The sequence below is a fragment of the Plodia interpunctella genome, chromosome 1 (assembly GCF_027563975.2).
Source record: "Plodia interpunctella isolate USDA-ARS_2022_Savannah chromosome 1, ilPloInte3.2, whole genome shotgun sequence".
Classification (NCBI taxonomy): Eukaryota; Metazoa; Arthropoda; class Insecta; order Lepidoptera; family Pyralidae; genus Plodia; species Plodia interpunctella.
In genome coordinates this window covers 6,143,265-6,167,993 of record NC_071294.1, presented here as the reverse complement: position 1 = coordinate 6,167,993, position 24,729 = coordinate 6,143,265, and the positions used below count along the sequence as shown (strand labels likewise).

Sequence of the window (24,729 nt, the reverse complement as noted above, 5' to 3'; positions counted from 1 at the left end):
ACTTTGTATGGTAGAATGTTGTGTCCTGTGGTTGTGTCTGTCTGATAAGATATTTTTTCTTAGGTCGTCTTGGGTCCAATACGTAGGGTCGAATGACGCCGAAGTGATGCACGTAGTGGTGAAAATATTTCAGCGTGGTACATACTTACCTACATTTGGGGGAAAACTTATTGAAGCGATACCCAGCAAGTCGAATAACACTAGATAGGTACTTACACAGGGAAAAAATGTAATTAGCTTGATAAGCTATAAATCTTTGATGTTTAATATTTTTTTTTAGTAATAAGCATGGACGTATAAAAAAAGTATAATAAACTCGCTTTCTTTTTATACGGCCATGGTAGTAAGTAAGTAGGTATCTTCTGTTCACGAACTGGGATACCTGATTTGAAACTTTAGAAGACCATGTCGGTTCTGGTCTGGTCTTCTAAAGTTTCTGAACAATCTGGTTCTGAACAATATTTTGTCGATGTTAAAAATCAAAATCTGATTTGGAACTCGGAGATCAGCTGCACTATAACATATATGAAGGTGATTCGTATTTATAGAGTTCGTATTTACTTATATAGCGACATGGACTCTAGGTAGTCCATGCGAAAGATGTTGCGCGCATCAGCTAGTTTGGAATAAGTGATTAGGCAATTTTATTTCGTATTTATTTATTCGTATAAGTATGATTTCTAGTCAATAACATTAATCTAGGTATCTACAATGGCAGTGCTTATTTCTTCATAATTAATTCACCACCCAAACTTTTCCGGATTATTGCTGTGGATTTCAAAAGAAATGCTTAATTTGCCAACAGCTTTATAGCTGTTGGCGAATCAAGCATTTAAGCTGTACAGCTTATTAAGCTGTAGCTCTTACGAGCTATACATATGTAGGTACAAGCTAGGTGATCAAAATACATTGATAATTTCTATTTTAATTTAAAGAATGTTACACACTCACAAGTAGGAAGGTGGAAACAAGACATTAAAGAACTTAATAACTCTGCGGTGCCTGTGACTAGTGTTTTCAAACTCACAATTTTGAGAATATCTAATATTAAGTAGTTAAAATAATACCATACATTTAGATAAATTTTATGTACTTAAACTTAAATTACAAAAAGAAACAAAAATCACATATGAACGAAAGGTTTAAATTACTATATGGATACTCCTATACCTATATTTAAATAAAATATCGTAAGATTTATTGCTTTGGTGTATTTATTATTTGACTATTATGGCAAATATTCAGGAACAACGGATTTTATTTTGTATCGTTCTTAACAGGGAAAGCGTCACTATCCCAGCTTGGCTACATCTGAGATACTTACAAATTTTGCTTGCGCGTTATGTTTTCTTGATGCATACAGCACATCGCGATATGTGCGTTGTTATGTCTCCTGATTTCAGGGTACTTCGACGTGGAACTGCGAACTGTTCGCTGTCTTCAATTGTCGTGAGCCAGAAGCTGAGCTTGTTAGCAAAGTGGTGACAAGTTCCGCCTTCACCGTTACACTCTATGAACGGTGATGCTCTGAAGTCTTGGAGACAGGATCCGGGACTGGCTAGAGCCTGACCTCCGCCTTGACCGCCGGCGCCCGTGTGCTGGAATTTCATTAAATCAAATTAAGCTTAGATACTACTACTTAGTTATAAGGTCTTTTTTTTAATTTAGTGTTCCCATATAAATCTCGTGTTTCATATTTATTTTTAGTACAAACGTACGAATTACACTGTTTATATAATACGTTAGTGACCTAGGGCACAAATGCTGGGAATATAATATGGTGTAACTAAAGTTTTTTTAATGAAATCCTAAAAATGTAATGTAATAAGGTTTTTATTTAATATTATCAGTAACTTTATGTAACCACTTAAAATGATAAAATGTAATCTTACCATTGCAAAGCTGTATCCGATCCATAGTTCTGACCATCCTTCGGGGCAATCAGGCAAGTCCTGTGTTTGGCTATGTACAGCTATGACATTAGCTGGAACTTCGCATACTACACATCTTGAAATATGCCTCATTATGTCGTTACTTTCAACTGGCATCATTGGTAGAGCTTCACTGGTAGATAACCAATAGCTTCGATCATTGCGACTAGAATAATGACAAACATTATTGAGGTCACAGAACAAGAAAGGCATCGTGCTGAATTTTCTGACACAAGAACCCGCTTGTCCTAGGTCTTGATTATGTGCCTGTTCATTACCATCGACATAAAGAAGAGAGTATCCATCCCACAGTTTTATGTGGCCTGGTTCGCAGGTTGGAATTACAGCGGTTTGACTGTGCCGTACAAGTAAATCTCCCGCCAAGTAGTCTGTTTTCAGGCATGGAGCTCCAGGAATTCCTTGCAGTCCCGGTAAACCAATCTGTCCTGTGTCTCCTCTATCACCTTGTAAGCCTTCTCTTCCTGGGGGTCCTTGAGGGCCGGGTAGTCCTATTTGTCCAGGCTCGCCTTTGTCTCCTTTGACACCTGGAAGGCCATCTATGCATGGAGTGCCAGGTATGCAATCTTTTCCAGGCGGCCCAACGAAACCAGGAGGTCCTGGAGGTCCCGGTTCACCTTTAGCTCCGTAAACTATAAGAGCACGTTCTCCTTTGTCACCCTTTTGACCAAGTGCACCAGGGAAGCCCATAGCACCGACGGCTCCCTTTTCTCCTTGTTCGCCTTGCAAGCCTGGAAGACCTATAGGTCCTTGTTGACCCGGGAATCCAATTTCTCCTTTATCGCCCTTTTGTCCTCTATCACCGGGTATACCAGGTAGACCTCTTTCTCCTTTCGCACCTGGTAGGCCGTATCCTGGAGGACCTTGATCGCCTTTCTCACCCTGCACTCCTCTTATTCCTGGTGGACCGGGTAAACCAGGTTGACCATTATGTCCTGGTGGCCCAGCCACTCCTTCTTTTCCTTTTTCACCTCGTTCGCCTGGTTCGCCGGGATATCCGGGTGTTCCGGGATCACCAGCTACTCCTGGAAGCCCTGGTAAACCTCTATCACCTATCAGTCCTGGTGCACCAGGCATACCTGGCCGACCATTTTTACCCGGAAGCCCTGGGATTCCTTTTTCGCATACGGTGGATCTTCCCGGTGTCCCTTGTGGACCGACTGGACCAGTTTCTCCTACAGACAAAAACAAAATAGCATTTAATATTACTTTTTGTTACAATTATGACAAAAAAAATAATCTGAATAGAAGTACATATAACTTTACCTTTGTCGCCTGGTAAACCCATAGGTCCTATCGGACCTGGAAATCCTAATTCTCCTTTGTCGCCCTTATCACCTTCTATTCCTGGCTGACCCATTGGACCAAAATCTCCTTTTTGACCTTTTGCTCCTGGATAACCAACTGGACCTGTATCGCCTTTAATTCCTTTGATCTGCTGACAAGCAGGTCCCTGATCTCCTTTTTGCCCAGGATATCCTATATCTCCTTTTGGTCCATCAAAACCTCTCAGCCCTTCTACTCCTTTCAATCCAGGAAGACCATCTCGCCCAACTCTGCCTTCGTTACCCTTCTCACCTTTGGCTCCTTTCAATCCAACAGGACCTGGTAGACCGTTAGCTCCAGGAGCACCATCCATTCCTGGCAATCCAGGTGGCCCATTATCTCCAGGAATTCCTCTATCGCCCTTTTCTCCCGGCCGCCCTGAATATCCAGGGAATCCTTTGTCTCCAGGCATACCAGGCAATCCATTAGCTCCTGGAATTCCTCGATCTCCTTTAGCACCCGGCAAACCTCGATATCCTAAACCTGGCAAACCTTGTTCTCCTCTGTCTCCCTTTTCTCCTATTTCGCCATTAAATCCGGGCATTCCATCCATACCCGGACGTCCTGGATTTCCTTTGTCTCCCTTATCTGCAGCATATCCTGGCTCACCTTTAGAACCTCTTTCTCCTTTATCTCCTTTTTCACCATCAAATCCGCGGATACCTGGTAATCCTGGAGGACCACTAGGTCCTTGATCACCTTTATCACCTGGCTGTCCAGCAACCCCTGGAAGTCCTTTCCTGCCAGGATTTCCATTTAAGCCTGGGAAGCCCTGCATTCCTGTATTTCCTTTATCTCCCGGTGCCCCATTCAATCCCGGATTCCCTGGGAGTCCAGCTTTTCCACGCAAACCTGGAAAACCTCTTAGTCCTTCAGGTCCCGGTCTTCCTTTATCTCCCTTTTGCCCAGGTAAACCGATAACTCCAGGTCTACCAGTTTTTCCTGGAAGCCCATCATGACCCTTTTGACCATCTCGTCCTGGCAAACCAGGTTTACCTGGTAATCCCATTGAACCTACTGGACCTGGTTCACCTTTATCTCCTTGTCTACCAGGAGGACCCATTAGTCCTGTAATACCAATATCCCCCTTTTCACCTCTTAATCCCGGCAAACCTGGTGGGCCATCATTTCCTGGAGTACCAGTAGGTCCTCTAAAGCCTGGTTGTCCTGGGTCTCCTGTCAAACCAGGTGGCCCAGGAGGTCCAGCCATGGCAAGGCCTTGTTCTCCTTTATCTCCTTTCGTTCCCGGTATTCCTGGAAAACCTCGTAGGCCGGTGGTGCCAGTAGTTCCAGTAAAACCTTTCGGTCCCTGTTCGCCTTTCTCGCCTCTTTCTCCAGGAAGTCCTCTAGGACCAACGGGCCCAGGTAATCCTGGGAAACCAGCATTACCCTTTTGTCCTGACAGTCCTGCATCACCTTTATCTCCCTTTGGACCCCTTTCTCCTGTAAAATAAAATATTTCAAATATTAATATACTTACTTACTTCTAAGGCTGAGTACTAATGATTGTATGAGACAATTTTCAAGATAAAAAGCTGAATCTAATTGGTAAACGTACTCTTCATCAGAGGAAGAAGAAGAAGAAGATAATATTCTCCAGGGGAATGATGAAGAGGTGAAAATTTATATCAAACTTCATTATTTTTGAAGAGACACCCGTAAAATGTTTTATTTACATTTGTGGTTAATAAAAAAAAGGGACGTAATATGTCTTGGAAAATAGGACGGCACGCGTTGCAGAAAGTGGGATTGGGAGACGTAGCGTGAAATGGGCGAGGCAAGTAGTGGGAAACGGGGTGGGACACATTGCGAAAAATATGGAAGGAAGCGGGATTGAACAAGTTGCGAGACGAGACACGTAACGGGAAACGGGAAAGTGAACTGAACATGAGGAAAATTACGAATTTGAATCACATATCTGTAAGACTTATAAACATATTATAAATTCGAAAGTAAGTTTGTTTATTTGTTTGTAACCTCTTCAAGCTTTATCTGCTCAACCAATCTTCTTGAAATTTTGCATACATAAAGTTTGAAGTCCGGAGAAGGACATAGGGTACCTTTAATCCCGGAAAAATGACTGCTCCCGTGGGAAACCACGCGGGCGAAGCCGCGGGCAAAAGCTAGTAGAATATATACCTGGTGGTCCTTGAGGCCCTACTGGTCCAGGCGCACCTCTGTCACCCTTTGTGTTCAAAAGATAATTCGCTGGACAAAAGCCTGGTTCGCCTTTTAGTCCTTTGAATCCTAATTCTCCTTTGTCTCCCTTAAACCCTCTTTCTCCTTCCATTCCTTTTTGTCCTTTAATGCTGCGACCATCGGCTCCCCGTGATCCTGGTGTGCCAGGTGTCCCAGGAATCCCATCAACGCCAGGTGATCCCATATAGCCTATTTCGCCTTTTTGCCCAGGCATTCCAACATTTCCGACATTTCCTCGTATTCCCGGTAATCCTTGTTCGCCTTTGAGACCAGGGTAACCCATAGGCCCTACATCACCTTTCTCTCCTTTGTCACCTTTGACCAGTTCAAATGAACAAATTGCATCTTTTCCAGCAGGTCCCGGGGCTCCTATTGGTCCACTTAAACCTTGGTCTCCCTGGACAAAATAGATATATTTAAAAAAAATAAACTAATTCTTCTTAGGGTCGGCAATGGTAAATGTGAATGTTTGTCTGTTTGTCACCAAGCAAAAATTCTTGGCAGCCTTAAACCAAAGGGCAACGCAGTACTTGTTACATTTTAGCTAATTAGGACTATAAGGACAGAACATACCGGTGCTCCTTGCGGTCCAGGTCGGCCGTCGGTGCCGTCAGCACCGCGCTGGCCGGGCACACCGGGCGGGCCCGGCAGCCCGCGATCGCCCTGCGGCCCGATCGGACCGTCGGTCCCCCTATCGCCTGGCTGCCCCGGCTGTCCCGGCCAACACTCGTTACAACGCCCGCCGATATCACCCTTATAACCTGGAGCGCCGGGCCGCCCGTCGCCCCCGGGCAATCCTCGATCTCCTTTGTCTCCTTTATTTCCAATCGGCCCCGGCATTCCTGGCCGACCCAGTTTTGAATCCCCAGGTACTCCTCTTATTCCAGGGTAGCCTTTGTCTCCTTTTTGGCCTTTCTGGCCGGCGTAACCCGGTAATCCACTGTTACCTTTAGCTCCCTAAAATAAACATAATTTCGTTATTAAAGTCTTTAAGACATATTATGTCACAGTCAACTGACGATCATCTTATATAAATATGAGAATAATTCATTTTATATAATGTTTTACAGTTTTAAAAAATCTACTTACTGGTATAGATATGCCATCCTCGCCTTTAGGTCCCATAGGCCCTTGAGGACCTTGTGGTCCATCGTATCCTCGAGGCCCTATGCCACCTTGTATTCCCATTTGACCTTGTTCTCCCTTTTCACCTTTGCGCCCGGGTGGTCCTTCTATACCGAGTGTCCCTGGTTCACCAGGCCCCCCTGTGGGACCCATTGGTCCTGTATCACCCCTATTTCCTGGTCTCCCGTCGTCGCCACTCGGTCCTGGAGCTCCCGGATAACCTCTAGGCCCTTGTGGACCAGGTGGTCCGCGAGACCCAGTGCGGCCTCCGGGTGCACCGGGCACACCTCGAAGACCTCTTGGACCTGGAAGTCCATCGCGACCTGGTTCACCTTTAGGGCCAGGTCTCCCAGGAAGACCTGCAATTCCTAGGTTACCAGTATCTCCTTTCCTTCCCATAGGTCCAGGGTTGCCGTAAGGTCCATCTCGGCCCTACAAATAAATATAAAAATAATGTCAAATGAAAATACTTTAAACCAAGTATATATACATAACAATAAAATAAGTACTTAGCACCTTTTTAAATAGATTTAGGCTTTTTATTAAATAAATAAAATAAATAAATAAATATATTAGGACAAATCACACAGATTGAGCTAGCCCCAAAGTAAGTTCGAGACTTGTGTTATGGGATGCTAACTCAACGATACTATATTTTATAACAAATACATATATAGATAAACATCCAAGACCCGGGCCAATCAGAAAAAGATCATTTTCCATCATGACCCGACCGGGGATCGAACCCTGGACCTCTCGGTTCAGAGGCAAGCGCTTTACCACTGCGCCACCGAGGTCGTCGATATTAATTTGTATATTTATACTTTTACGCTGTTCCACATAAGTAAATAAATGTAATATAACAAAACTCCGCGCTTTATCTTTTTCATTTACCTAATCATAAGTGTTGGGATATCTTTCGAAATTTAGAAAATTTTTATATTTAATTTAGGTACCAGGTCTATTTTTTAACTAAATAAGAATAAAGGAAACATATCTTACACGTGCACCAGGGTCTCCTATGACACCTTTGGATCCCTTTTTGCCCGGTATGCCTGGGCGGCCTGGTTCCCCCGGGAAGCCATCGTCACCTCTTTCTCCGCGTGCTCCCTTATCTCCCCTATCTCCAGTTTCGCCCCGGTCCCCAGATATGTATGATATGTTCCGTGCACCATCTATTACTGTCTCTGTCATTGGACAATCCTCCCCTCTAGGACCTTTATCGCCCCTGTCCCCCTTTTCACCTGGTATGGATTGACCTTTTGCACCTCTTATACCTCGGTCTCCCTTTTCACCTGGTAAACCCTGAAAATATTTTTAAATTAACATATTCATGTTCATACTTTTTGTTAATTATTACCTTTTATTGCCTGGTATAGTTTGTTGCTCCGTAAAAATGTTATGAATCTCAGTAACAATTTATATTATTAGAACAATTTAAGAAATTCGTTGACACGGTAAATCAATATAAAAAATTAAATTTACATATTGCCAACAAAAAAAACATTATTTATATAATTTATATAAATTTTCGGAAATGTTTGACTTACCATTGGCCCCGCGTCTCCTTTGGGTCCTTTCAGCCCGTCGAGGCCAGGAGGGCCCATTGGACCTTCTATTCCTGTTAAACCATTGTCTCCAGGTTCACCTTTTTGACCTTTTGAATAAAGACCAATAGCAGCAGGTTCTCCTTTGTCGCCTTTATCGCCTCTCGGCCCGGCTATACCACGGGGCCCTTGTATGCCCGGAGGGCCTGATGGCCCAGGTTCGCCCTGTATTTTAAAATATTCATTACCCATTTTTACACACATAACTATAGTTTAGTTGCTCATCTTCGCGTGTACCCAGTTTTATTCTGGATTGTGACGCAGCGAAATCCAGGATTACCGTATGAAATAAATCTTTTTATTTAATTTTTTAATTTTTAAAAAACGTAAACCTATTGGGAATACTATTTTAGCGTAACAGCTGCTAAGGCTATGTGTGTTCAATTTTATGGGGGACCACACGCCACCACTTCGCAATGGTTTACAAACAATATTTAAAAAATTGTAAATAAATTACAGATTGAGTTAACTCAATAGTTCGAGACTCGTGTAATGGTATACTAACTCACCGATACTACCTACATAATGTGAGTATGGTGAACTTACGTCAGTACCGTTGCAGCCATCCCTGCCCGGCTGCCCGGGCCACCCGTAATCGCCCTGGGGGCCGGGAGCTCCGGGAGATCCGTCAAATCCTCGTTCACCATCTTTGCCCTTTTCACCTTTTGCTCCTCGCAATCCTTGTGGCCCCATTTGTCCCTTTTCCCCTTTTAAGCCTTGAGGACCTTCAACACCCTCGTGGCCTTGTAGACCTCTCGGCCCCTGAGGACCAGGCATGCCGGGAACTCCCTGATGAAATAAATTTAAATTAATTAATTTTATTTTGATATTATTTTAATGTTACGTAACTATGATATACAAATATACCATGCAACGTGCATTCGTCATATCTCATTTTTGTACACAAGACTTAGGTACATTATTCCATTTTATATAAGTAATATATCTAAAACATATTTTTGTTTCATAACATTTTTTCTACGAACAGATTAAATAAATCGCAGTATGTTTACTCTGATATAAATTTTGGGTATACTAACTCTGTTGCCTTTTTCTGCTAAACACTTTGGTGTGCAACATCCAGGCGCTGTACAATTACGTTCTGCTGTAGTGCGCTGTTTGCTCACAGGGTCGTAGAGATCATAACTGTTGCTTCCGAAGACATTATTAGCGGAGGGAACTGCTGCTCCGGACCGATCCCACGAGGAGACATCGGCGCCCTGGCGCCGATCCCAGGAGGAAGCAAGGTCAGGCGGCTGCTGTCTGTCCCACGCTGCGTCAGAGTCGGGCGCTCGCGTGCCGTCCCAAGACGCGCCAGAGTCGGGTGACTGTGCTCGGTTCCAGGCTGTCGCGGCGTCAGGCGTTTGCGGACGGTCCCAAGTCGATGGCGGGTCAGGACGTCCAGACAGTCCATATGATCTGTCACTGTTGTATATTCCATTTCTGTCGATGTCGGGTCTTGAATATCTCCAATCATTATTATTATTGTCATAAAAGCTACTGGGTACTCTGTAGCCGTCCCCGGTTCGATCTGGTTGTGGTTGCCATTGAAAAATATTTTGCTGCAAAAATATACCAAAAAATTAAAACCTTAGATCTTATTTATATCCCCAGATTTTGCCCGCAACTTCACCCGCGTTTTGTTTCGTGTTTTTATTAATGTCCTTATTTCGGGTTATGAGGAACAGATGTAGAAACCTTTTAAGTTATGATCCGGGATACAACTTTCAAAACCACAAAATCCCTTCCAATAATGATTGTGTGACGTACAAACAAGCATCGTACAAAAAATCTAAAAATAGTAGATTAGTAGCCAAGGGCTGTAAGGCATCAATTGCAGCCCGAGATATTTAGTTATAGTTCGATGGTGCACTTGATGCTTACACCTGATCTAACTACTCTGCTTTACATCTCGATTATGAGGTAAGTAGAAAACAACATAATTATAAATAAAATCCCAAAAACAAACAATATTTAAAGTAAAAGTTTTCTATTCGAGCCTTTTTTCATTAAAACGAACCTAGTAAAACATTTTTTTTTCAAGAATGAAATTAAGCTTCGCCGTCATGATGATGACTATTTAGTCATACGAAGACAAGGCTGAATAGCGAAGTGACCTCTTTGATCATTGGGCTGAATGCATGATGTCTATTGCCAGTACGATAGGTAGATGTCCGCGAACTTTTTGAAAGAGTGAAGTTTTTTTTTTAATTACTTACCGCTCTAGGGCTTTTCTAGCAACATTATTACACTAGAGCGCTAAATGGTCACTTACCCAAATGGGGCTTATTTGGGTACCCCCAAATGGGGCCTTAATACCGAACATGAGAGATGTAAAATATGTTTTTGGCTTCTATTAGTCCCATAAAGAATAAGTTAAATTATTATTTTTAGTTACTTTATTAGTTTAGTTAGTCCATAATTATTATTCTTTAATATCTCCTATGCACAGACAAAGCCCACTAACACGTTTTATTATATGTATCGATGTATAGATTTGTATAGTAATAAAATAAAAAATATTTATTTTTCCAATACGACTGACTTGATTGCCGAACTTCGACATCTTCAATTCTCCACATATATTAAAAACTAGCTGATACCCGCGACTTCGTTCGCGTGGCCGAACAATTTTTGGTAAGGAATCAAAATTATTATCTTTATTTCCTACTAGCAGCCCGTCCCAGCTTCGCTTGGGTAAAACCACGTGCAAAAACACTAATTTCCATCAAGATATGATGCACGTGCTAGTAACATGGTCTTGTACCAGTAGTAAGCGAAATTTTAAATGGGATTATTTTTCATGTCAAAATTTATGTAGCCGTGAGAACAAAAACATAATTAGAATAAAGTAGAATTAATTATGTTGAAAATGGATTTATTCCAATCTTTACATACAAAATTAATATAAAAAAACATAACAAAAGAATTATTCAAACCATTTAGAAATCGTTCCGTACCTAAACTGGCAAAATTTCAGTTTCAGTATAGCGGATGGTCTAACTTAAAATCTGTTATATAGGTTTCATCGGGATACGTTGCTAGAACCCGAGATATGTGCAATAATAAGTTACGAGTGCACGCATGAAATAAACGCAGGCGAAGCCGCGTGCAAACGCTAGTAATCAATATAACTTAAAATAATCCATTACTTAGTTTTAAGACTAAGTTATCCCGAGATTAAACTTTTCAAAAAAACTGTGTTTCTTCAAACGCTAAAATATTTTTTCTGTTTATGTTTTATTCAGATGCGCTACCCAGAATAACGCGTAGGTATATAAAAATACCTATACGAATTTATAATATGTATGATTACATTACGGAATGATAAAATTGTCTATCGAATTTCTGAAATTAAATTTTGTTATTTTTTAAAGATAATGATTATGTAATACAAAAAAATGTGGTTTCAAAACTAGCAAATATTACTTGATTTTAATTGGGATCGTTCTTATATTTATCACCGAGAGGAATCGTAAAGTTTCACAGTACCTACATATTGTACTTAGTTAAATGAAACATTATAATTACGGTTTGCGCAACTCGCCTTTGCTCGGCGCTCCACATCCGAACTGTGATAAACTTTGTCGGTCTCAAGTTCCTCACTATGTAAAGCAATAATGTTATTACTTTATATATTTAGCACATATATCAATATATTTTAATGCGTTTACTAAGTAATAACTGTAATATATATTGACAAATAAACTAAGATAAAAAGTTAAGCAATTTTCGTTATATTATTGGTACGTATGGAACAAAAACATATGGTGATTATGTTTTGTCAGATTCTGCTAACTGGATACGGTCAGCGTTTGAAAGAAATTGCAAAAGGACAACGAATGCGGACGGGCGAGTCGGCGCGCCCGCCGCCGCTCGCGATTCCCTAATTTTATCGAGTTCGATTTTTTTTATAAATCTAAGTATTTATAAAATTTGAACTGATGTACTCATATAAACTTTAATAGGGTAAAATAATTCTACTCACTGCGTTCACTCTCAAAAGCGGCGCCAGCACTGCAACCAACCTACCGAATTAATTATATAATTGTAACAAAAAATAATCATATTTTTTTTATTATAAAAAAAGTTTTTACCAAAAATGGACATTTAGAAAATATCCTTACCACAGTAGGAGGACCGCCATGGCCCGAAGCGCGCTGCGCCTATTTCCCGTGCGCGCGCGCCGTTTGTGCCGGGATACTAAAGGAAAGAGGAGAGCTCGGGTAGCGGCCTGCGCACCCCCGCCCCGCCGGCACTCGCCGCAGCACAGCAGCAGCGGCCGGGGCGACATCCAGTAGTACGGCGCAGCCATGACGGGCCCGGCGCGCGCGCGCCGCATCGCGCTCCATCTCGTGCCCGTCGCGCTCCTGCTTATCCTGTGGACACCTCAACACACTTCAGCTGTGAGTACTATTTGTCCGTTTTCAAGTCTCTGATTCGCGAATACCTGAACTCTCCGCCCCGAGACCGATAAAAAGACATCAACGCGCCGTGCGGTCGACCTCGACTCTATCCTTCAAATTTATTGCAAACAAAATCCTTTAGGAAGCATAGAATTACCTTGTAAGATACTATTTTAAAATACTCTTGAGTTATTATATTGTCTGTGACAAAATAATCTGGTACCCTGTTAACGTTTCATTAATACATACAATATCAACATCTTAATCATCATCAAATAGTGATTGTGGAAACCACTGAAAGAAATAAAGTAATTAAATAACATTGATTCATACCATGTCGTATTATCTATAAACCTAATTGTGTTCCGCTGTGATAAAGTCTCTCAATTTACCCGGCATAATGTTTAATTTAATATTTGTTACTGCGCGTGCGTAGCAACACTATTGAAACTTTCAGTTCAATCTTATTTCCATAATCCTCCTATTATAATCTAAGTTTTCAGTGGTTTGCCATTAAATTTTCTGTTTTCAAAGTTTATTTACCTACTATAGTATATATACCCTAGTATATATACCTACATATAAATAAACATAGATTGTATACATTGGTGCCGCATAACCGCGAATTACCAGATCTGGCGACAGAGCAGTCGAATTGTCACTGTCGCAGGAAATTTTGATATTAATCAACATAAATGTAATTATTTTTGCATTGCTATGTGCATATATTTACCAATATATGCATTATATCAAAGCAGAGGAAACTCAGAATATATAATATATATATTCCACTTCATGTGGGATATATATAATATAATCATTCGCCGATACAGCACGTCAGTTTCCTTTCCAGATTTGATGTCAGCTATTCTAGTATCTACTTGAGCCATACCCTTCCGACTAAATGGGAAAAAATCGAAGAAACAGAAGCTTCTGCTTTTTTCCCATTCAATATGTTCAAGTTCTCTTTTAGTAGATGTTAGTCAGAAAGTCAACGTTAAAACTACACTAATAAAGTATGTTTGTAAGTTCGTGTATAGGGGGTAATCTACGGAACTACTAACCCATTTTCAATTTTTTTTTAATTTCAGCATGTAGTGGTTTCAGTAGTAGTAATTTCATTAAGCTACCTACAATGGCACTGTGACAGGGATCGCGGTAGTAGTTAGTCTTAAACATATCATAGTATTAACCATTAACCTGTCAACTAGTTTACTTATATGTATACTGATTGCTGTTATTTAATACTTAGACAACTTGGTACATTAAATACAAACATTTGTTAGCAGCAATTGTACAACGCCAACTTAGCAAGTTCCCTACTATACATTCTGCATAAACATCAAACTCATAATGAGGCGGCGTTATGAATATGTTTAGTACAGATATACAAAACACTTTGAAAGATTTTGTTATCTATACCGTAGCGGAGTGTAACCACCAACAAAACTAGGAAGGAAATCCTCAATAGTTAAAATGGTAATGTTCTCAGTTGGACTACTGGAAATAGATTAGTGTCGTTAAATAGGCATTTTAATTTCCGATATTCTTAGATGTGAATTGAATTCAATAATTTTCTTTTATTGATTTGAAGAAACACTATAATCCCTTATAAAATACATATTTAATTATATACTTACAAGTAAAAAAAATGTAATAAAAAGTATAATAGGAGGTCCTCGCTATACCAACAAACAAATCTCCATTTCCTCTAATAGTCTACGCAGGGATTTATAATTTTTTGGAGTTGCCAAATTATTACTTCAGACCCGCCGTTCTCCCAATTTATAGATCATTGTAAAATCACTAATTACGGATTTAAGTGTTAATACGATCGTACTGTCACAGTACATAGCTTTTCCAGTCTGGTTGCAAGCTTATCGATATCTATGTCGTATATGACTGACATATAAGGCGCTGATTTTTACTCGAGTAACGGAACACTTCTTCTGGCCCTTAGGCCCAGTTTAAACCTAATCGTAGGTGGCCTATCGTACTGCGCTGTAGGGATAACATCTTTAGACGCGCGATTTCTTGATATCATACAAGAACTGAGAAACACCAAATTATTGATAAATATAATGTTTATGAATCACAACTAAGACTTCGATCAGATTATTTATCTTATCAGTAACACACTGTTCTTTAATATAAATACAAATATAAGAATAAAAAGTTAAAACTACAGTTATCTATATGTAGTTTTTCTACAATAAATCAACTTATCCATTGCGCTGTCGGCGCCTGGAGCAGGGCAGAGTGGGAGGGGTCAAGCAGCAGTCCCCGCTGCGTTGAACCGACCATATATATACAAGCCCTCACGTATCTCTGGCTTACAGGGGGCTTACCATCATCTCTTAACGCGATCCACTTTACGACCTAAACTCACCTGCATATCATCTCATCAGATAGGTTTCCACTAAAGAAGTGACGTGGCGCTACTGTCGCTGAAAGCAACGATGTAGTCTGTTATTGATAGTTACTAACTTTGCCACAGAAACTCTTTCTCTTCGTGGTACGGTTTTTATGTTCCGAACTTTGTGTTTAGATGTAATGACCGACAAAATTTTAGTCTGCATAATATTATTAAATATTTTATTTTATTGTGTTTTGTATTTACTATAGTCATGTAACAGCAAAATAATAATATTTCATTTTAGTAACAAAAAGGTGCGTATTGTTTGCTCAAAATGGTAAGAATTTGATATCGGAACGCTACTCTTGAAACGAGATAAAATATATCGACATTGTATAGCCTTATCTCTTTCTTACATTTGGCTACTGTCACTGGGGTTTACGTTACAGAGACAATTTTAATTTTTTAAATTGATTTCATTCACTCCTTACGATTCAAATGCGACTTCGTTAAGATAAGTTGGTGGTACCAAATAACGCGATTCATTTTAGGTTCCTAAACTGAACTGCCCTGCATTTGAATCATTGTGTAATAGTTGATGGTAGGCTCCCAGATGTTTGAGTTTGTTGAGTAGATGCGTTGCGTTATCTATTCTAGACATAGAGATGAAATCTCATAAATGAAGAGCTAGGTGCTAAGCGTCTCCAAACAACATGACTGACCACTATTGCTCTACCAAGAGCATACGAAGAATTTAGTAACAATAACAATTTAGTACTTCTATTCCTATATGTATTAATTATGCTATGAATACTTTCAATGTGAAGGTGAGATTGTTTATTTTTATGGGCCCTTGGAAATATGTAAGTTAATTTTATATATTGCCAAGGCAAGCATATAACATATTAAATTTTATGTAACTCTAAATATATGTTGGCTGACCCGTAAAATTAAGCATTTTGGTACGGCCCTAGATTATTACAACATAAAACTACAAGAAATTGTATTAGGGTAGACGAAAAGGTCGGAGATTTGTAAAAAAATATGTATAAATATATGTAAGATAATTATCATACTCTCAATTCATAGATTATAACAATGCACTTGCGGATTATTCGATTATACGAAGGTTTAAGGTTAGCTGGTTGGTAAGTCCATTACAACAATAAAAAAAAACGTCAACCATCATAAAAACATTTATTAAGTACTTATTCATCATCTTAAACTCAATTTCAAACATAACTATTCTTGAGAACATTGTGACATTTAGTATGGGGCGTTTGGACAAGTCCAAAAATGATTTGATTTTTTTTTCCGTATATTTTGTGGTACTGTGATAATGAAAGGTAATTTGTTTCACTTGTGTACTTTTCAGAGTAAATAGAGACGAAGAGAGTAAGAGTAAGAGGCCCTAAATAGTCATCAAAACGAAAATTCGTCGTCAACTCTTTTAGCTGTCCGCGAGAGGGTTTAGAATTTTATAAAACACATATAATATAGAGTGTAGGTGCATGCTCGTATGTAGCCAAGATCCGTTGCTATGAGTTTTAAATATTGTTTACAAATAAACGTCAATACTTCTCATTTTATTTACATATCCATACGATTGATAGTTTTAAAATCACGAAAAATGATTTCTGGCAGAAGCCGAACGGAGCACAAAGTGCTCTTGAGCATACTTTGATGATAACGCAATGGTTCGCCGACCACAAAGGCTATCTCAAAATGTACTATATATAAAATATTGATGTCATCGTTTCACCCAATTAAAAACTTAACATTCATTTAAACCTTTGTATCATTTAACTATGCCACAGATGCCTGCTTATCTCGATAAGTTCCAAAATTTTAAAGTACATGCTCTTATCTAATACAAAACTCAAGAATAAGATAAAATAGATATTTTTTGTTTTAAATATTAGGTAGGTTGCCGGAAATAAAACCTAGCGTTATGTATCAGTTGATACATAACGCTAGCTTTTTAACTGATATCTAATTGACCTGATTTATCTAATACTGCATTATAAAAATATAAAATTAAAATTGTATGTCCGTTTGATTTAATAAACATTTCATTCAACTCGTGTAACTATGTACTTGTAATAATATTAATAAAAGACAATAATCTGATGTTACCGTAACCTTTGCTACTCTATATCATACACTTTTTTATTTAGTACATATCAACTGGCAACAACAAATTTTATTATCAGTCTCCAAGCCTCGTGACCTAAAAATTGGTTTAATGAAATACAAGCAGATCAGTAAAGAGCCAGGTCCAGGAAGGAGTCTATATACAAATCAAAAATAAAATCATAGCAATATAGTTACATACGGACGCTATTTAGCAAAAGTATTACTAAACCATTCATTTGATTATGGTCTGCTCTTGTGCTCTTGTAGATCTATTGGTCTAGCGTTGGTACTTTTGGGTGCTTATAAATAAAATAAATAACCAAAAGTATGAACGTCGCTATTCATTATGTATTTACTCTAACAAGTTTAGTCATGTATTCACTCGTATAATCGGAAACATTAATTTTAATTTGCTGATTCAGTAAATATTATATCTCTAATAGATATAGCAAATATTTTTAGGCTAATCGCTATATCCTATTTTAATGATTTGAAATAAGAGCAGTGTCGTAATTATTTTATCTTAATATAAACTAATGCAAAATTTCAAAGGTTGTAACCTTTTGATAAATATAAACCACTATACTATAATTTAGATATCAGGAAAACTTAATGTATCTAAAATATGTAATTTTAAGTATAATTAATCAATGGAATGACGTAAAGTAGATCGCTTAACGATAATTACAGAAAAATCTTCAGCATCTTCATTTTCCTGCCTACTAAATCTCTTATCTATTACGTATCTTACGTATTTAGAAAACAAAAATTAAAGAAACAGTTGTTTTAATTTTATAACATACATATATTATACATTTTGAGACTTAATTCATGTCTCTTTCTATTTCACTTAATCTGATTAAAAGTATCAATATAATTTGACATTATTATTTACTAGCTTTTGCCCACGGCTTCGCCCGCGTGAATTTCGTAGCAAAATCTCAGTAATTTTTTTATCGCGTACTCTGTTAGACTAGTAAACATATAAAAAACGCATTCCTGTTTCCCGCTGCTTGTCTCATCCCGCAATCTTGTCCAATCCCGCTTCCTGCTATGTAATGTGATGCGATAACAATTTGTGTACGAATACAACGAAAATAAATAAAATTACCTTGTGCACATAAGTATCAAGTAAAAATCTTACGATCTCGTTGCGGGCTATGACCGCGCTCTGCGTTACAGCGCGAGCCGCCGTCGCCGCGTGCCGGTTCAGCAATATAAAAGTTTCTACCTGCTTAAAATAATTCGGCGTGCGTATTTTTTAATTTCAGGATATTTCATCATCAAGTGAATTTCACGAAGAAAAATAAATAGAAGATAAATTTTGTCCTTTACAGCACATATATTGGATTAATAGATTCTGAAATATCGTGAAATTAAAAAATACGCACGCCGAATTATTTTAAGAAGGTAGAAACTTTTATATTGTTAAACACGGCACGCGGTGTTGATCCGGTGTGATGTTAACCCGGTATATAAGGAACCTACGAGTACATACCAAATTTCAAGCAAATCGGTCCAGTATATTTTGAGTGAGGCGCGTTCAGACAGACAGACAAAAATTTCCAAAACTATATTTTCGTCATCTATATCAGTAACTAAGTATATTCCATGAAGAATTTTAAAAAATATATCCAATGTACAAATTTGGCCTTTCTTTAATTTTATTATATGTATTGATATACGTTATACACATGCGTTAAATAGACATGAAATATGATATATTTATTACCTATTGTAAATGTAATTAACGCATGTGTATTTGTCGCAAATGAGTGCGTATAAAACATGAATTAATGTAGCCGCTAGGTAGCTACATGATGTAACTTCCGGCGGGCGGCGTAGGCGGGCGGGATCTACGATTTCAGCGAATCACGGAAAGAGCCTACAGGCGTGGGTACAAAAAAATATGAATCGCACTAAATTCAGAGCAGACTGGTATCAAATTACTCTAAAGTAGGTCAAAATCAACTTCCATTGACAAAGCTCTCGGAACGAGGTCGCGGCACAAACAGTGGCTTCCCTTATCACCAGCACAGGAAGCTGCTATCGACTGGCGTTTGATACATAACACAATTTTTGCAATTATTGCCGAAATAACTCCCACGATCTCCTATCAGCAGCCTTTTGTATCAAAATTACAATGACAAATGAATATCACACTGATTACACACTTTTTGTCACACATTTGTGAACAAAATTCGTACTTAATAGTTAATTTTTTGTACTTTTAATACAATATTGTTTTTTGAACTAGGTATCGGTATGGTATCGGTATCGGTATATCGGTATATGATAAATAGTATAAAAATAGTCTCATTTGGTCATAGATTTCAAGAGTAAGGTAATTTATTTAAAATGTCATAAGGAAATTTATACACAATCGTCATGAAAACGAATAAACAAAGTTATGCCCGCATTGATATTTAATCAAAGTTATATTTATAAACAAAATAACAGGTATAACTATAAATATTTTCGTAATCCACATCGTCAGATGTTGTTTAATTTAAGACAAATAGTTATTTTATGGTCGGTGCGCTAACGCTGCATACGCCATGCGTGTGCTTTTTATTCCGGGGTGAGTGAGTCGCCCTGTCAATGTACGAGCTCAATTCATCATGGGCCGATCTTTTATCGTCGTGACTCGTGACGTCCACCACTGCAGAACATTGAACCCAAGAGGAAGCATTCGATATTTCTCAATTTTTAATTACATTTCTGTCGATATCATTTCCGTACAACAAGTTTATAAATAGCGTACCTAAGACGAATCGACTCCTATCAAGTATGCTAACTATATTTGTGAATACGAGTGAGAATGTGTACTTGTGAACGACATAACCAGAATAACGAAAGAAATCACTCGCCCCACGTTTTAACATTTATTAGTGCTTCGAGAATCATCGACATTGAAAGAGATTATCTAAGACTAGCTCTAAAAAGTTGCATAGGAATCGAGTGTAGTGCAAGACTTCACCATTCGCATCGCAGTTACTCATAAGTCCATTTTACGACCGCGAACGTTGCACTGAAAGTTATAGCTTACTTCCAGTGAAGTGAAATAGGTCAATAGTTTCAGTGCGGTAACAAAACCCAGTTGAATGTGCGGTCATACTCCTTGTCTATATTTAGCGCAGGTCGCTGACAGCAACAAATTGCTGCAGCATCTAACCACTCCTCCTCGTATAGGTATTTAGTCTCTATTCTCAATTTTTTCCACCCTTACCCCTATGGCGGGCACTAAACGAGACACAATACGTCTATACAAGTATCCAGGGTTACGTACGAGGCGCTACCATACTTTGAGCCTTTGACCAGCAGCGCCTCAGTCGCCTAGTGAAAGATTAAGATTTCTAATAATTCACGTCAAAAATAAATAAATAAAATAAATACCAAAAATATTATTATCTAGGGAGAGTTACGTCAACTAAATGACTAAATTAATTTATTAACAGCCGTATAACACTTTTCACTTTTCAGCCAGGTAGTTTCAATATTTAGTCCTAGAACTGTTTACATACTTATGTATTTTATGTTTTTTTTTTAATTATTTTTAGTGCCTAATTAGGCACTAAAATAATTAAAAAAAAAAACAAGCAAAAATTTTACATTATTGCTGCTAAGTTTACATTAAAATATTGTCAATTTAGTTAAACAACATTGAACCAATCAATCTGTCTATATGCCACTGACCTACTTAGCTATCTTCCCACAATAAGATCCAGACAGACTATGTATCTATTTATGTGGAATTCCCAAGAAACTGAAATGATTGACAAGGTATATATAAAACAAGTGAATAGGCAAGCGTAGTTACTAGTTGGTGTGTATCGAGAACGCGTTTATGAGTTGCCCCGGGGTCACCAGATTCCGGCAGAAGCTCGTAAACTCCGCGCAACAACGTCCCATTTTTTAGTTTTGACATAGTTACGATCTAAAATAGAAAAACAGTGTATTTTATTTTGCTGAATTTAATGAGGTGAGTTTTCACCTGTCATATGTTCTGTTTGGGAACCGTGCAAATGGTCTGAAAGTTCTTCAGAAGCCTTTCCCAATATTTCATCCACCATATAGGTTTACAAGAAAAATATCGACATGGAGAATTTAACAGTTTTTCTTAGTAATGCTCATGCCGTATAAATCCCATGGCTCATGCAGAAAGTATTACGTGTCAGTAAAAAAATTTAACTGTCAAATAGCGCAAAATGTTCATATTTAATGTGGTGTCAAGTTCTGTGTAATACTAATGTATTTTACATGAACATACACGTGCTCCATATGTCGGAGGGCGCGGGGTTGGCGGGAGGCGAGGGGGTCGCGGGTGGCGGGATGTGCGAATGGTCGTTATCGGTTGGGACACTGCAATGATTGTTTATCCAGCCCGTTCCTTGAATTGCAACTAATGACTCACACTATAGTTTTATAATCGCTTACCGCTGCTATAATACTTAATGTCACGCCATGGCAACAGTTGCAACCTTGAAAAGTAAATTCCTAGCCTTCAATTCTAGAAAATGAAGAAAAAAAACACTAAAAAATGTTATAAATAAGCGTACAAAACTGTTAAAATCAGCAAATTTCTAATTTTGAATCAAAATTAGAAATTTATTATTCAAAATTAGAAAATTTGTTGTTCAAAATTAGAATGTATTAAAGGTAATCCTTGAAGATTAAATAATTCGGTCGAGCCTTGCGGTCAGCCTTTATCCAGACCTAATTGACATCTAAGTAAATAGGTAGCAAATATATAAAAAATAGGTACTGGCAACATGTTTTAATGATTTGGATAGACTCGAGCTATTTTAGGATTTTGTTTTTTCCTTTTGAGGTCAAGGCCCTTTTCCTCAAGTCAATAATGCAGATTGATAAAGAAAAAAGAAGGATTTTTCCCTTTATCTGCATTGTTAATTCTAGTAATTATTAGTAATAATTACTAGAATTAAGGGACTAATATGTAATTTACAGCTTGTTTAAAAAAAATACCATTTAATCCCATAAATGTTACGACTAAATAGGAAAATCAAACTTACTGATATACCTACTAATAAACTTACTAATGGTACTTTTTGTGGACCTAGAATAACGAAATTTGACAAAATGCAGATAGAGGAATATTTATGTCGCAAATTTTGCGATTTCCCTGGTAACCAAATTTTCGGTAGACCTGTATAGATTAAATTAGGTAAGAAATAATAATTAATAATACAGTAGAAAAATCTAAAAACCGTTTAAACACTTAATCTAATATTTGAAAAATGGGAATTTACAAATACAAACTTTACGAGAACGAGTTAAAACGTATTTTCTTTTGTCACTAAAATAATTTAAAAGTCGTGATAATTTATAAAGCAAAATTAATGTAAAGCATTCATTGTTAGCGTCAGATTGCATTGCGCTGTGCAAATTTAGCTGCACTGACAAATGCAATAGATAGGGTTCCAATGGCGTCTTAATAAGCGGAGATGGTCTCATATGTAGCATGTTCCTAATTCTATTTCATGTATATAGAGTTACAATTACGAAGCGTTTGAAGAATCAAATGTATTAGTCATGCATGACTAGGCAAGGAATGCATGTACAACTGGTCTCATTGACAAGTGCGGGAAGTATGACTTGATATTTAAAAAAAATTGCAGCCTTGCTCTATTTAGAAATAAAACTCTGAAAGAGCGTTTCATAGAAAAATTAATTAAAAAAACTACAATCAAAAAAGCGGCCAAGTGCGAGTCGGACTCGTCCATGAAGCAAGTAACATAACATAAAAGTTCTTGTTCATAGATGTTTGTATATTTTTATATTTGCGTTGATTGAATGAAAGGTAAAATGCGGTTTACGATTTATGACGTATAAAAAACTACTTACTAGATATCGTTCAAACCAATTTTCGGTGGAAGTTTACATAGTAATGTACATCATATATTTTTTTTTACTTTTATCATTATCCTATTTAAGAAGATACATGGGGGGGACACATTTTACCACTTTGGAAACGCAAAGTATTCAGTTTAGAAAAAAAAGATATTTTAGAAACCTCAATATAATTTTTAAGACCTGTCCATAGATACACGTATGGGGTTGATAAAAAAAAATCTAGTTTCAACCCCAAATTTTGTTTTTTTTTTTTCTATTTTTGTATAAAATCTTAATGCGGTTCACAGAATACATATTCTTACCAAGTTTCAACAGTATAGTTATTATAGTTTCGAAAAAAAGTGGTGACATACGAACGGACGGACGGACAGGCAGACATGACGAATCTATATGGGTTCCGTTTTTGCCATTTGGCTAAGGAACCCTAAAAAGTTTAAGTTTCTAATATCTAAACACAGAAACAGACGACACAGCGTGTGGTTGTCTGTAATCCAAAATAAGATTAGGAAGGTAGGTAGGGATGGATTGATTGTACTTAATATAAAATATGCAACTGTATAAAAATAGGCAACTTATAATGACACCTAACGCTGACATCATGGTACTGCAAATTCGATTATGTCGCAAACACTTAGTTGATGTAATTTAAATCTACCCACATATATCTGTATTGTACGTTAATATAATCCGGAAGAATTAAGAAGGAATTAGAAATCTGTCCTTATCGCGGATTTAAATTTTAAAAAAACAGTCAAGTGCGAGTTGATCTCTGAGACCGAGGAATCCTTAAAATTTGTTTTACGGAAATACACAATTTACGTAATGCTAATTTTACAAATTATGTGCAGTTTTAATTTTTTTGTCAAAAGCTTTAAGATTTTTTATTTTTATATTTCGTGTTTCTAGGTCAACGGTAAGTTAGTAAGTTTAATACCTACTTTTGATTTCTCTGTAAAATAGCAAAAAATGTTACATAAAAGGTCATGTCTTTTAATCGCGTTGATTTATAATTTTGATGTTATGCACAGCTGCTTGACCGTAGATGCTCGGTGCATTTGTTATTTCAACTTGATACCTCTAAGCGTCTAACCCGGACACACAGATGGACAACGAAATAAATATATAGATTACGTCATACCCTAAGCTGTGACGACAAAATCATTTAGTATTCTGTGTCTTTAAGTTATGACAGATCTGTCATAAATTTACTTCCGGCCGGGATAAATCTGGCATATTATTCCAGGTTGTTTCCGCACTTTAAAAAAAACGCACTGAGGGTAGATTTTTAATGTGACCGACACCCAATGATGATATTCACATAACGAAAGAAAGGAAGAAAAGCATTATTCGGCAAAAAAAAAACAAGTTATAAAAATAGGGAGTATAACTGCACATTTATCCCGCCAGAGTACAGCACTGTATGTTAGGTACACAAAAGCTTTGCCGCCTTTTGCTATGTCGATTAAAACGTTTATTTTAGAGTGCTTTATTAATCCTTTCATTATGTATGCATTTGTTTGTGAAAATATACAACATTGTAGTGTGTAATATTCGGGTGCCGAAATATTGAGAAAAATCGTTTTCTATAAGATAAAAAAACTTCGAAAACTATGGGATACGCCTCACGCTGTAAAATTTTCGAGGCACTAAACGGTCGAAAAGAAACTCGGAACACTTCACACGTGAAGACTTATTAAAATATGGACTTCATACAGGTAAGATCTTCAGTCAAAATTAAGTTTATATCAGTT

The 24,729-nt window shown here is 37.8% G+C and overlaps 2 protein-coding genes across 3 annotated transcripts in view; one reads left to right on the top strand and one right to left on the bottom strand.

Annotated features, from left to right (window-relative positions):
• Nucleotides 1–642: 642 nt before the first annotated feature.
• Col4a1 (Collagen type IV alpha 1) lies at nucleotides 643–12,548 on the bottom strand. The gene is made up of 12 exons (XM_053747585.1): nucleotides 12,334–12,548; nucleotides 12,195–12,234; nucleotides 9,247–9,768; nucleotides 8,753–8,995; nucleotides 8,150–8,371; nucleotides 7,602–7,904; nucleotides 6,564–7,031; nucleotides 6,048–6,431; nucleotides 5,415–5,871; nucleotides 3,216–4,718; nucleotides 1,893–3,124; nucleotides 643–1,598 (listed from the first exon to the last, which is right to left on the bottom strand). The coding sequence occupies exons 1-12, from the start codon at nucleotides 12,546–12,548 to the stop codon at nucleotides 1,341–1,343; spliced, it is 5,847 nt and encodes a 1,948-aa protein (XP_053603560.1). The 3' UTR covers nucleotides 643–1,340.
• Nucleotides 12,477–24,729, top strand: part of vkg (viking) — a 24,961-nt gene continuing 12,708 nt past the window's right edge. The window contains exon 1 of one of the 2 annotated variants that reach the window (XM_053747599.1): nucleotides 12,477–12,612. In XM_053747599.1, coding sequence (XP_053603574.1) covers nucleotides 12,520–12,612 — 93 coding nt within the window. In that variant the 5' untranslated portion in view covers nucleotides 12,477–12,519. Of the gene's footprint in view, nucleotides 12,613–24,663; nucleotides 24,694–24,729 lie in introns of those variants that run through there. The other variant, XM_053747607.1, reaches the window with a different exon arrangement.

What these genes read in the sequence shown, in the direction of transcription:
- Col4a1 (XM_053747585.1), bottom strand. Translation starts at nt 12,548, where the DNA reads ATGCGGCGCGCGCGCGCCGGGCCCGTCATGGCTGCGCCGTACTACTGG. An exon ending in CGCTTTTGAGAGTGAACGCA is followed by an intron (nt 9,769 to 12,194) that starts GTGAGTAGAATT and finishes ATATTTTTGCAG; the next exon opens with CAAAATATTTTTCAATGGCA. An exon ending in ATGGCTGCAACGGTACTGAC is followed by an intron (nt 8,372 to 8,752) that starts GTAAGTTCACCA and finishes TTTAAAATACAG; the next exon opens with GGCGAACCTGGGCCATCAGG.